This window comes from Argiope bruennichi, chromosome 11, assembly GCF_947563725.1.
Source record: "Argiope bruennichi chromosome 11, qqArgBrue1.1, whole genome shotgun sequence".
NCBI lineage: Eukaryota > Metazoa > Arthropoda > Arachnida > Araneae > Araneidae > Argiope > Argiope bruennichi.
This window is the reverse complement of record NC_079161.1, coordinates 26,118,567-26,132,585: the sequence shown is the minus strand read 5'-3', so window position 1 is coordinate 26,132,585 and position 14,019 is coordinate 26,118,567. Positions and strand designations below refer to the sequence as shown.

At 30.5% G+C, this 14,019-nt stretch overlaps 2 protein-coding genes across 5 annotated transcripts in view; one reads left to right on the top strand and one right to left on the bottom strand.

Annotated features, from left to right (window-relative positions):
• The window catches only part of LOC129956482 (elongation of very long chain fatty acids protein AAEL008004-like), a 143,650-nt gene that overhangs the window by 16,879 nt on the left and 112,752 nt on the right, over nt 1-14,019 (bottom strand). For all 4 annotated transcript variants that reach the window (XM_056068389.1, XM_056068387.1, XM_056068388.1 and 1 more), the window contains exons 2-4: nt 9,195-9,244; nt 5,398-5,467; nt 3,787-3,977 (exon numbers count right to left, since the gene is read on the bottom strand). In XM_056068389.1, the coding sequence (XP_055924364.1) occupies nt 3,787-3,977; nt 5,398-5,440 (234 nt within the window). In that variant the 5' untranslated portion in view covers nt 5,441-5,467; nt 9,195-9,244. The remainder of the gene's footprint in view (nt 1-3,786; nt 3,978-5,397; nt 5,468-9,194; nt 9,245-14,019) is intronic.
• LOC129956484 (elongation of very long chain fatty acids protein AAEL008004-like) overlaps nt 9,473-14,019 on the top strand; it is a 57,042-nt gene continuing 52,495 nt past the window's right edge. Inside the window, exon 1 of the mRNA XM_056068395.1 lies at nt 9,473-9,566. The gene's annotated coding sequence lies outside the window, so the exon portion shown is untranslated. The remainder of the gene's footprint in view (nt 9,567-14,019) is intronic.

The window sequence follows — 14,019 nt, the reverse complement described above, 5'->3', positions numbered from 1 at the left end:
TTATTTACTAACGGTACTTCAGAGTACCCTTTAAAACCGGCTGATATCTTCACAATATAACTATTATTTTCCAAACGGTATTTGAAAGAACATGGCATCTGCTTTCGATTGGAAATGCGTTCAACTAAAATTAGCATTTAAAAAAAAACTTTTGTTAATTAAATTATTTTATTTGGTTTTTCTTCCTAGGCTTATTCTGTACCAAAACTTAAACAATGATTCAAAAGTGAATTTGAAAAATGAATGGTAAAATAATTCGGTAAATAAAAGGTTCATCCGACTTATGGAACTTCAACCCTTTAATGACCGCACGTTCTATGAAGTCCAAAGCTTGCCAGGGTTCGTCAGTATTTGTGAAATTCATTTTAAAAACGTATCAACGTACATCAATCGTAACATCACACACATGTGAGCGGCACTAATAGTTGTTCCGTGAACAGCAGTGTGAAGGGACATTAACAGTTGTTCCGGCTAATATATACCATTCAACTGTTACGAATACTGTAATTTGTACAGGAAATATATTTCGAGATATGCCTGAGCTAAATAAAGTATCAGGGATTTTTAATTTAAACCTTTCGCCATGATGGTTCAATTGTCTATAGCATTGCCACTTAAACGGATTCCCTCCCCTTCCTGAAGTGTGTATATTGAGAATACTGTAAGAGATGAGGATACTTAAACTGCAGGCAGACGAACCAATACAAAGATCCTTCTAAATTCTTTTCTTTTAAGGTTGTTTTGTTGTTTCTTGTATACCCAACAGGAATGCGAAGAAAATGGGGGTTCAGCAAATAGGATCCGAATCGTGAATCGAATATTTCTCTTGAAAAATATTTCCGGCGTTGTTAGTTTTTGAATATTTATTTCACGTCTTATATAAACCGAAGCCGACGTCCTGGTCTAGGGGTAGCGCGTCTTCCCCATGATCTAGGCGTCCCGAATTCGAGTTTTGGTTCGAGCATGGTTGTTCTTTCTTGTGTTCTTACTGTGAGGTGCGTGAATGAGCCCCCCCCCTTCCTGTAAATAGGGGTTGTGCAAGCGAGTGGGTGTGTGCTATCTTCATTTGATCTAGAAGTCAGACTTTTGCTCAGGGTACTTTACCCTCAGAAGCTACTGCGTATTTGGTTTAAATAGTCACACGACAAAAAAAAAAACAAAAAAAAAACCGACGATAACGCTCCCATAGCCTTAAAATAAATTAGTTTTATGAATTTTAATTTTGTCAGTTTTTAAAAATTTCGAATGTATCTGAGCAAGAATACGACGTAAAATTTAATTTTAATGAATATATAGGAATATGCCATCAGAAATAACATAAAACGAAATTAATTAAAATTAAATTACGCGTGGAAAAAAAATTTGAACGAAAAAATGTCTAACGCGGCTGAAATCGAGGTCAAAGAATTCTGGATATGCTCTTATCTGTTCTACCTTAGTGATGTCGACTCACCGAAAAATGGTAGTCTCGGGATACTGAAAAGAATAGTACTTCTTTCCTTAATCAAATGTCGATCAAATTAAAATTGGCGCTTTGTGAAACTAAATTTTACAGAATGAATTCAAATTTTGTGCATTCTTACAATACCATTTATATGAATGATATTTTGGTAAAATAATTAATCATATTCCAGCCCATAATTTTCGTATTTCATCAGCGTGAAATGCATTTCATATTTTCACGATTGAAACTGCAAGTTCCCGATCACCGGTTTGGGCCTGTTTATAAAAAATAAATAAATAAATAAAAATGCTCAGCTGAGTTTTCAGAAAAAGGACTTAAAATATTTTTTGAATGGGAAATTTCGATTTATTCCTTTCATGCCAATAATAGAGTCTTGCAGCAATTAGCCTGTCTATAGTATTCGATGTGCAATCGGTAGAGCAATGGCTGAAGGAAGAGAAAAAAAATTGCTCTACAGACTCTGCAGAGTTTTCAGAAAAAGGACTTAAAATTAGTTTTTGAATGGGAAATTTCGATTTATTCCTTTCATGCCAATAATAGAGTCTTGCAGCAATTAGCCTGTCTATAGTATTCGATGTGCAATCGGTAGAGCAATGGCTGAAGGAAGAGAAAAAAAAATTGCTCTACAGACTCTGCAGAGTTTTCAGAAAAAGGACTTAAAAAGAGTTTTTGAGTGGGAAATTTCGATTTATTCCTTTCATGCCAATAATAGAGTCTTGCAGCAATTAGCCTGTCTATAGTATTCGATGTGCAATCGGTAGAGCAATGGTTGAAGGAAGAGGAAAAAAAAATTGCTCTACAGACTCTGCAGAGTTTTCAGAAAAAGGACTTAAAAATAGTTTTTGAGTGGGAAATTTCGATTTATTCCTTTCATGCCAATAATAGAGTCTTGCAGCAATTAGCCTGTCTATAGTATTCGATGTGCAATCGGTAGAGCAATGGCTGAAGGAAGAGAAAAAAAAATTGCTCTACAGACTCTGCAGAGTTTTCAGAAAAAGGACTTAAAAAGAGTTTTTGAGTGGGAAATTTCGATTTATTCCTTTCATGCCAATAATAGAGTCTTGCAGCAATTAGCCTGTCTATAGTATTCGATGTGCAATCGGTAGAGCAATGGTTGAAGGAAGAGGAAAAAAAAATTGCTCTACAGACTCTGCAGAGTTTTCAGAAAAAGGACTTAAAAATAGTTTTTGAGTGGGAAATTTCGATTTATTCCTTTCATGCCAATAATAGAGTCTTGCAGCAATTAGCCTGTCTATAGTATTCGATGTGCAATCGGTAGAGCAATGGCTGAAGGAAGAGAAAAAAAAATTGCTCTACAGACTCTGCAGAGTTTTCAGAAAAAGGACTTAAAAATATTTTTTGAGGGCTGACAAAAAGTAGAAGACGAGCAAAACAGTAGGGGAAGAGTACTTTGTATGAAATGTAATAAATAATGATTTATACACTGATACATTCTTTGTTATAATAATCCTCCCAAAACTTTTTGATCATTGAATATAGTATTTTTAGATAAAAATGGCATAGTTTAAACTAGCGGTAGTGGTCTTCGCAGAAATTTCTTGAATATTCTTTAATAAAGGTGTTGTCCCAAAGAACGCCTTGTACGGCATTGGGATACAATAGCTACGAAATATTTTTTGGCGTGAATGTAGCTCTTTTACTGAATCTATCGTATGATGTTTGGCGAGTTATTTGACGATTCATTCCTGGCATGCGATTAATAATATCCAAAAATCGAATGTTTGTTTCAGACACTTTTCTCTCTAACCGATGGAAACAAAAAAATTTGACACAGAACAAAACTTGTAGTCGCAAACTCCCATACCAAATTGTATGTATTTAAGTTATTGCATTTTACATGCTTCTGAAGGAACAGACCGACAGACGTTTAACACCTTGGTGGATTTGGCTCAAAATTTGTCAGGTGTCTACATTATAGATGCTAAATGTGGGTACCTTATTTCATCCATAACAACCTCCTCGTCTTTCCGCAAAATCCAGTTTTCTTCTTTATATTGGAACAACCAGATGCACAGAGAGACTTCTTCTGAATGGAGTTCGCTGAAATTTGATACAAAGACTATATATCATATTTCATCCGTCTAGCACAAAGCATTTTTTTGAGTTGTCTTTGTCACAGTCAGACATTTTCCTAAAATGTTTTTCGAACTCGAGGAAGGTCTGAAATGTGGAAATTCGTCACTATTTCGAGTTCGTATTTTTATGAAGATTACAGTATAGTTCGAATCTAAAACGTAAAATGGAACAAAATCATTTCTCGAGTATTCAGCGAAAATATTGATTTCATACTGAGCACTCACCTCATAGAGTACCCAGGCATTGAGAAGACACATTCCAATATTATATGCAACGCTTAGCCAGCGCAGTTCAATTGGATTCCTCTTCCGCATCACCATGGGTACAATGAGCTTTGTAGTGACCAAATACAGCGCTGCTATTAGAAAGGGATACATTTGGTTGTCCATCAGCAGCCAGTTGGCTGTCCGCGGATCTGAAAACGAAATTTCAATAATTAATGCGATGGAACCTCGGGAACACGAACTCATTGAGAGTAAATACTGTTCGGATGCAGGAAAATCTGGAATATGCAAGAAATTTGGTAAAATACTGTTGATATATACATGCGTTGATGAACTGTGAAGTGAAGGACTGTAGAGATGCATAATTCACGACTTTTTGAATAACAAATAATTTTTCTACTGTTATTTTTAAATATTCGTTCCAAATATCTGTTATTTCAATCATATTATTAATTAAAAATTATTACTTATTATTAAATATAAAATTTATTGATTGTAATTAACACTTAATTTACTACTTTAAGTAATGTGTGATTGAATGAATTTATCTATTTGAGCTTACTTTTTAATTTCAATTTTTTTCAAAACTATTAATTTAATTTATTTATTGGAGTAAACTATTTTCTGAAAAGTTGAATTTAAAAAAAAGTCATTTCTTTAAAATGTTCACTTTAGTTCAATATTCTGCCAATAGATGGCGCCAGCAGAGTGAAAGGAATGTATGCCATTAGAGAATCATGTCACAGGCAATTAGAAATGATCTTAGAGGGATAATGCATTGTCAAATGCGAATATCGGGAAGTCAAACGGAGCGGTTATCATAGCGGAGCGATGACTTCACAATTATGAACACATTTCTGTGATAGCTCAACTTTCAGTGATATGCAATTCAATGACTCAGTCCAATAAATTTGAATTAAATATATATATATCATTTCTATAAAATGTTTACTTTAGCTCTATATTCTACCAATAGATGGCGCCAGCAGTAAACAGAATATATGCAATATCATGTCACAAGCTATTAAAAATGATTTGTATGGAATAGTGCATCATCAAATGCGAATATCAGAAAGTCAAGGTCACTCCCATGAAGTGGAGCGGCGGCTTCACACTTTCCAGGGAAGTCACAGCTTCGATAAATTTCAGTGATATGCAATTCAACGATACGATAATTCCAAGAATAACCGGTTCGTTCACTTTTCAACCCATTCACAGATTTCTCCTTTTTTCTTTTGTTCGAGAGCTTCCATTGGACAGATCGTATCTATTGTTACTTTCTATCGTGATCCGAAACCTGTAATCGAAATATCACCAGAAAGATCGTATCAAGGATTTGAATCACACCCCTCTTTGAAAAGTATTGATCACTTGTATTTGTGGCTTTATGATATTGGTGACGTAATAACCGCTCTGAAAATATTCGTCATCCCTAAAGGAGAGTGGAAAAAGTTAGCACTGATTTGTTCAGTACAATGGAGAGCATTTAAACCAGCGGGTGTGCTCTCCCAAAAACTTTCTCGGATACTCCTTAATAACTTCGTCATTTCAGAGAAACCCTTACAGGGTTTCTCTGAAATCTCCTCCTAGTATATGAATAAATTCACTTACCTCCATATCTTGCGTAATATTTATCATTGTGCTTCTTCATCATTTTAACTGTTTTTAGCTGCTTTATTATCTGCAAGACAGGAAAGATGAAATTTAGTCTTTAATACATAAATGAGTTTCAATATGTTTTTAAGGTTGAAAATTCTGTATAAAGAAATGCTTTTAGAATGCGGCACATATTTTTAAATTCTTCATAAAAGCTATCAATAATTTAACACGAAATTTTCTGTCTAATTATATATATATATATATATATATATATATATATATATATATATATATATATATATATATATATATATATATATATATATATATACTTATAATAAAGCTCAATGTGTGTGTGTGTTGGCGCTCTACAGGCCAGACCGTTTGACATACAGCTACCAAATTTGGTACATGTATACAATGGAGGTTGGGAATGTGCACCTGGGGTTTCTTTTTTCGAATTTTTAATTAGAATTTTAATTATTAATTAAAAACTAACTTTCCCGCCAAAAAAATCTTCCATTTTCCCCACCGCCAACTTTTCCGCCAAAAAAATCTTCCATTATCCCCAGCGCCAAACGAGAAAGGCTTCAGTTTTTTTTCTCCCAACAGTAATGAGGCTAGGGTTAAAATTTTTCGGCGGATTATTTCAATCGGTTCTGTTTATTTTCTTAATGTTTGATGCATTTAAAATTAAGCATTGTTAATGAATCGATCTTTCAGATTCATTCTGAAGTACTTTTGAATTAAAATAAAACAGAATAAAGGAAATTAAAAATTTCTAATCCGCATAGCGTTACCCCAACTGGCGTAGAAAAAATCACGTATTTGCGTTACGTAACCGGCGAAGAAAATTCACGCATGCGCTATCTGTTCTGATTGTTGCCATGACAACGTTATCAATGGATGATTTAAATTATTTTTGTGTTAGTTGCATGCTTTTGTAAGTAAATTGTATTTATGTAAGTTATATATTTTTTGTATATATCGATCGTTTTAAGTTTTAAGTACAACGTTTTTTAAGTAGTTTTTTTAAAACCTGTTTTCAACCGTTTATTTTAAACGATTCGTTTTATTTTCTTAGTGTTTGATGCATTTAAATTTAAACATTGTTAATGAATTGATCTGCTCATAATGAATCTAAGAAACTTTTGTTGACCAACTCTTGAGATATTACATAAATTAAAAAAGATATTCTTTAGTGCCCATAGAGTTTAAACGCTGAGTGACTCTATTTTCAGTAATCAGATTATAAAAAAATGCTTTGTTTCAGTAAAAAATATTATTATATTAATTGCAGATAAATTCTTTCCACTTTAATTTAAAGCATAAATTCTACCGTTTTCAACCGTTTATTTTAAACGAATCGTTTTATTTTCTTAGTGTTTGATGCATTTAAATTTAAACATTGTTAATGAATCGATCTGCTCATAATGAATCTAAGAAAATTTTGTTGACCAACTCTTGAGATATTACATAAATTTAAAAAGATATTCTTTAGTGCCCATAAAGTTTAAACGCTGAGTGACTCTATTTTCAGTAATCAGATTATAAAAAAATGCTTTGTTTCAGTAAAAAATATTATTATATTAATTGAAGATAAATTCTTTCCACTTTAATTTAAAGCATAAATTCTACGGGTGCTAACAGAAAATGAGAGAGATACATATTACGTTATGACTGAAGCCCTTTATAATATTATGAATGAATTATATGATAATCAAAATTTGAAGTTTTAAAATATTTTGATGAAGAAGCTATTAAAGTAGAAATTGCATAAAATATTTAATTATTAAAATTTTAACGAACATTAAGATTGGCGAACCGGCTGGTCGCCAAAGGCGGCTAGTATATATCTATCTATATATATATATATATGTGTGTGTGTGTGTGTGTGTGTGTGTGTGTGTGTGCGTGCGTGCGTGCGTGCGTGCGTGTGTGTATATTTGTATGTATGTCTTTGTGTGTTTGCGTGAGTAGTGAAGTTAATGTTTTATTAATACTATTCAATAAAAGTAAATAATTTATTTTAGTCCTTGATGAATTATTGACCGGTTACTAATACCCTCGGGGGGGCACCTCGAAATGAGGATGAGATGCTTCCGGCATGGTGGTTGGATCTCGCCACCCTGGAGGGTACAATAATAGGTGGGGGATCTGACTCCCCCCACCGATGACGGGACGTACTTCCTTCGGGGAGGGTTGTACCGTGCCCGGTGACGGCCCTTAGGACTCAACCACAGTTCCCGCCAATTGCTGTTGCGGCGGTCCGGTCATTCAGTTCTATGGTTTAAATCCGTGTGCCTTAGGGCGGGTCGGAGAGTTAGAAGGTTGACCGGTTACTAAATTGGTTATTATTTTTCGGGTATAATTAATAACTAGCCGTCTATGACTACCAGTTGGTCCTATGGAATTAATGGTTTTCTGAAAATTTCGATTTAATATTAAGTGTCTTAATGACTTTCCCAACAAATATTTTATTCTATTTTCAAATTTTGACATTTTAGAAGCCTTAGACCATTCTGTTCTTTGGGCTATCCAATTGTATAATTTTTTTGTCTATATCTTTGTATAACCAATTATATCACATGAAAGAGTAACAGCAGTTAAAAGTGGGCGAACTTTAATAAATTTTCACCACTGCTTGATTGTGAAATTCTGTCTTAATTATAAATACAACAAAAATCTCAAAAATGTTATTAAAAATAAGTCTTGTACTAAAACCTACTCAAAATGAAAAAGTTAACCCAATCTTCATATGTTGATCATCAACAATGGAAAAAAAAAGACAGGATAAAAAATTAATAGTAACAAACGATAAAATATTAATAGAAAACGATTTGAATTTCACTTCTATGATGAAATAAATATATTGTTGTAAAATAGGTTTAAATATTTTTTATAGCAATATTAATAGCAAGAAACGATAAAATGTTAATAGAAAACGATAAGAATTTCATTTTCACAATGAAATATAATGTTATAAAATTGGCTTAAAATATTTTTTGTAGCAGTATTTATAGTAAAAAACGATAAAGATTAATAGAAAACGATTTGAATTTCAATTCTATGATGAAATATAATGCTGTAAAATATTTTTTGTAGCAATATTAATTGCAACAAACGATAAAATATCAATAGAAAACGATTTCAATTTCACTTTCATGACGAAATAAATTGTTGTAAAATAGGCCTAAGATATTTTCATAGCAATATTAATAGACACAAACTATAAAATATTAATGGGAAACGATTTGAACTTCACTTCCACGATGAAATAGATGTTGCAAAATAGGCATAAAATATTTTTTAAATTAATTAAAAATTGAAAATAAATCGCTTGGCATTAAAAATAACATTTTAAATTTTCAAACGGCGTAACATTTATTGTTATGCAATAATATTTCCTGAAATTATTGCAATAATGCCGTTATTTTCATTCATTTTTAATTAATTAAAATAAAATTAACATTTTCAAAAAATTCGTTCCAAGGGATGTATTTTCTCTTTCCAAAATATATATATGAGCGATGTTTGGTAGCTTTAGGACAAACGCACACCCACACAGTTATTTGTTGAGATGAAATATATATATATATATATATATATATATATATATATACACATATACATATTTTTTATGTCTATCCTAAATTGATGCTTACTTGTTGAAGTAATTAAAAACATCAAATTATGCATAAGAGGTTTAATTTAATTTAATCATAATTAATAAACAACTGATCGCCAAAGGCGATTAGTATTTTATAAAACATAATTATTATTAAATCAAAAGTTAGGTTTTCACTTACTTTTTGTTTTCAGGAGTTATTTCTAACTAGATATCTTGCAAACCATATACCTAATGAAGAATAAAATATTATAAATAAGTAATTTAAATTTTGATTTATTGATTATTACGTAAAGAATTTATCACATATTATTCTATTCTATGTAATGAAATGCAGCTTCCACGTCGTCCTCAATAACACCCGTTGCCATTTTCTGGAGACTAACAGCAGGAAATTGATTCAGGTGCGCCGCGTGGTGTCGATAATTCCCTAATCACGCTGCTGACGAATAGGTTATGGTAATATATAACCATTTAAATATCCGAGATTAAGAAGTGATGTTCGAAGCTTAAATGTTCGCTGTGTTAGCAGGTTTCTGATTCCGCAAGTTGGGTATTATATTTTCTTTCTCCTTATCTTGTATTCAATGTGATGACACAAGCATACTTGGTAGAGTTGGAATGGCTTTTAAAAAAAATATCTCCCAGATTCGTAAGCGCCTTAAATAAACGTTACAGTTAAAACAAAAAAACTTGGATTTCGGATCAATGAAAGCAGACGATTTTTAAAAAATACCGAGAAGATTTAAATTTACTTAACATTATTAAATATTACCTAACTAGCGTTTGATTGGGATTAAAATATTTTATATATAATATTTTGAATATAAAAACTAATTTCGTATAAAATATCGTCAGACACAAAATTCTCATATCATTTGAATCTTTTTTAAAAATTAAAATGGCAATATCGATAAAAGCAGACGATTTTTAAAAAATACCGAGAAGCTTTAAATTTCCTTAACATAATAATAATCTCTGTGATTTGTAAGCGCCTTAAATATCTGTTGCAACTGAAGCGAAAAAAAAAAAAACTCTTATTAATAACTAACTGATACACTGGGAGTTGATTTATCCATACTTATATAAAGCTCAATATGCGCGCGTGTGTGTGTGTGTTGGCGCTCTAAAGGTCAGACCGTTTGATCTACAGCTACCAAATTTGGTACATGTATACATAGGAGGTCGGGAATGTGCACCTGGGGTCCCTTTCTGGAATTTTTATTTAGAATTTTAATTATTAATTAAAAACTAACTTTCCCGCCAAAAAAAATCTTCATTTTCTCCACCGCCAAATGAGTAAGGCTTCAGTTTTTTTCCCATGCTGATGAGGCTATGCTTAACATTTTTCGTCCGATTATTTCAAACGATTCTGTTTATTTTCTTAATGTTTGATGCATTTAAAATTAAACATTGTTAATGAATCAATCTTTCAGATTCATTCTGAAGTACTTTTGAATTAAAATAAAACAGAATAAAAGAAATTAAAAATTTGTATTCTGCATAGCGTTACCCCAACTGGCGTATAAAAATTCGCGCATTTGCGTTACCGTAACTGGCGTTGAAAATTCAGGCATGGGCATTGTGTTCTGATTTTTGACAATATTATCAACGGATGATTCTTGATTTAAATTATTTTTAGGTTAGTTGTATGATTTCGTAATTAAATTGTATTTATGTTAGTTATATATTTTTTGTATATGCTTATAGTTTTAAGTACATAGTTTTGTAAGTAGTTCTTTTTAACCTGTTTTCGACCGATTATTTTAAACGATTCTGTTTATTTTGTTAGTGTTTGATGCAATTAAAACTAAACATTGTTAATTAATTTAAACATTTAAACGCTCAGTGACTCTGTTTTTCAGTAATCATATTATAAAAAAATGCTTTGTTTCAGTAAAAAATATTATTATATCACTTTCAGATTAATCCTTTCCATTTTAATTTAAAGCATAAATTCTATGGGAGCTAACAGAAAACGAAAGAGATACATATTATGTTATGACTGAAGGCCTTTATAATATTATGAGTGAATCATATGACTATCAAAATTTGAAGTTTTAAAATATTTTGATGAAGAAGTTATTAAAGATGGAATTGCATAAAATATTTAATGATTCAAATTTTAACGAACATTAAGATTGGCGAGCCGGCCGGTCGTCAAAGGCGGCTAATATCTAATATTTCTAATGTAAAAATTACTTTTGTATAGAATATCGTCAGACACAAAATTCTCATATAGTCTGAATCTTTTATTTAAAATTAAAATGGCAATAACAATGAAAGCAGATGATTTCTTAAAAACAACGAGACATTTTAAATTTCCTCTCAAAATGATTCCTCTTTCGGTCTTAGATAGCTACAATAAGCTAGCTACACGCGTGAAGTTTTCTGAATTTTTTCGAAAATAAATAGTCCAAAATAGCTAATTCAGTCCCCATAGAAAAAGGCACGTGCAACGTAATTCCATTAAAGTTCTGTTTAATCCATATATAATCTAAATATTATTTTAATTCATAATTATATCTTAAAAGTTCTACTAAAACAACTATATCAAATTTCATGACGTTAATGTTTTATTGCGCTCGTTAAAAATTGTTTATTTAAATTTAACCATTCCCTAAATTTACAAATTAAAGTAACTATTCCAGATTAAGATGTGGAGGTGCTCGTGACCACTTTGTCTCACCGCGGAACTCCAAAACATCACGTCGTATGCATCATCAATAATGTTGCCGTTATTCAATAATTTATTAAATTTTGGAAAAAAAATATAATAATAATCTTTGCAATTCGTGAGAGCTTTAAATATATGTTACGTTTGAAGTAAAAAACTTCGATTTTATTAATAACTAATTGATAGACTTGGGGTTGATCGAGATTAAAATATTTTATATTTAATATTCTTAATGTAAAAAAACTACTTTCGTATATAATATTGTCAGAAGCAAAATTCTTTTATCGTCTGAATCTTTTTTAAAATTAAAATGGAAATACAGATGAAAGCAGACGACTTTTTAAAAATTCCAAGATTTTTAAATTTCATTATTAAATTATTTATTACATTTTGGCAAAAAAAATTATAATAATCCTTCGCGATTCGTCAGCGCTTTAAATATATGTTATTTTTGAAGTAAAAAACTTCGATTTTATTAATAATTAACTGATACACATAGCTTTGATGGAGTCTAAAATACTTTATATTTAATATTTTTAATATAAAAAAAGCTACTTTCATATAAAATATCGTCAGACACAAAATTCTCTTATCGCGTGAATCTTTGTTTAAAAATTAAAATGGAAACACCGATGAAAACAGACGCTTTTTTTAAAAAAAACATCGATAATCTTTAAATTTCCTTATTTAACAATTAATTAAATTTTGGGAAAAAATATAATATTTATTTCCCCGATTTGTCAGCTCCTTAAAGATATGTTGTGGTTGAAGTAAAAAAATTCGATTTTGTTAATAATTAATTGATATACCTGGTGTTTATCGGGATTAAAATATTTTATACATAATATATTGAATGCATCTACTTTCGTAAAAAATATGCGAGTTCGCAAATTGTACAGACTAAGTCTATGGCAAAGGATACCGACGTGCTCTGATTGGTTTAAGCCTTGGCATCTTTTTGGCAATGTTTTGCCTAAAAGATGCCATACCGAAATATATTTTTATAAAAATAAATAAAATTTGTGAATTTATCCCTCCCCCCTATTTTTTACGGTTTATATGTAATATTAATCTGGACTCGACATACAGCAGAAAAGATCAAATCCTGAAACCTAAATTCAGGAAATATAAAAATTACAATTTATTAAAAATATTTTTTGTGTGTGTTTCTTCTTAATATTATTTTGATATAACTAAAAAAATTAGCTTCCAAATCACATCTTCCGTTAAATCTTACATATTTATACGTTTTGAGCATTAAGTAATCATCTCCCCATATGTAGTGGATGGGAAAGTAACAAACGTTCAGCAACAAGTTTCAATGACTGCATAAATTATCTAATAAAGGCACGAAAATCATAGAAGAATAAGAATTATTTAATTGCCGCATCATATGTTGAGTAATTACTTTCATATATTTTTTATACTTCTGTGCATAAACAACATTAGTTACTTGTATTACTAGTATTATTAGTAATATGTATTATTATTATTATTAATTAGTATTAGTAGTATTACTAGTAATATTTAGAGAAAACAATTATATTAATAAAAATTAGATCGTGTTGATATTCACTCGTATCTTCCATAAAACTAATGAAAGGTACAAGGTTTGTGCCAAATAAGCGAAAACTAGACTATTATGAGTGCAAAACATTGCCAAAAAGATGCCAAGGCTTAAACCAATGAGAGCACGTCCTTTGCCATAGACTTAGTCTGTACAATTTGCGATCTCGCAAAAAATATAGCCATGCACAAAAATCTCTTATTGTGTGACTCTTTTTTTAAATATTAAAATGGAAATACCGCTGAAAGTAGAAGATTTTTTAAAAAAACACCGAGACTCTTCAAATTGTTTTATTCAACAATTTATTAAATTTTGAAAAAATGTATTATAATAATCTACGTGATTTGTCAACGTCTTAATGTTACGGTTGAAATAAAAGACTATGGTTTTATTAATAACAAACTGATACACTTGGCGTTGATCAAGATTAAAATATTTTATGTCTAATATTTTTAATGTAAAAACTACTTTTGTACAGAATATTGTCAGACTCGAAATTATTTTATCTTTAAAATCTTTTTAAAAATTAAAATGGAAATGCCAATGAAAGCAGACGATTTTTTAAATACACCGAGACTCTTCAAATTTCCTTAATCAATAATTCATTAAATGTTGGGAAAAAATAATAATTTAAAGGAAAAAATGTACAGAAATGAAATTCGTATTATAGAAAAGATAAAATTTTGAATTTTAAAGTAATATAAAAATATTTCTAATAGGAAAATTTGCTTTTAAATTACTAAGGGAAAAAATAATATTTAT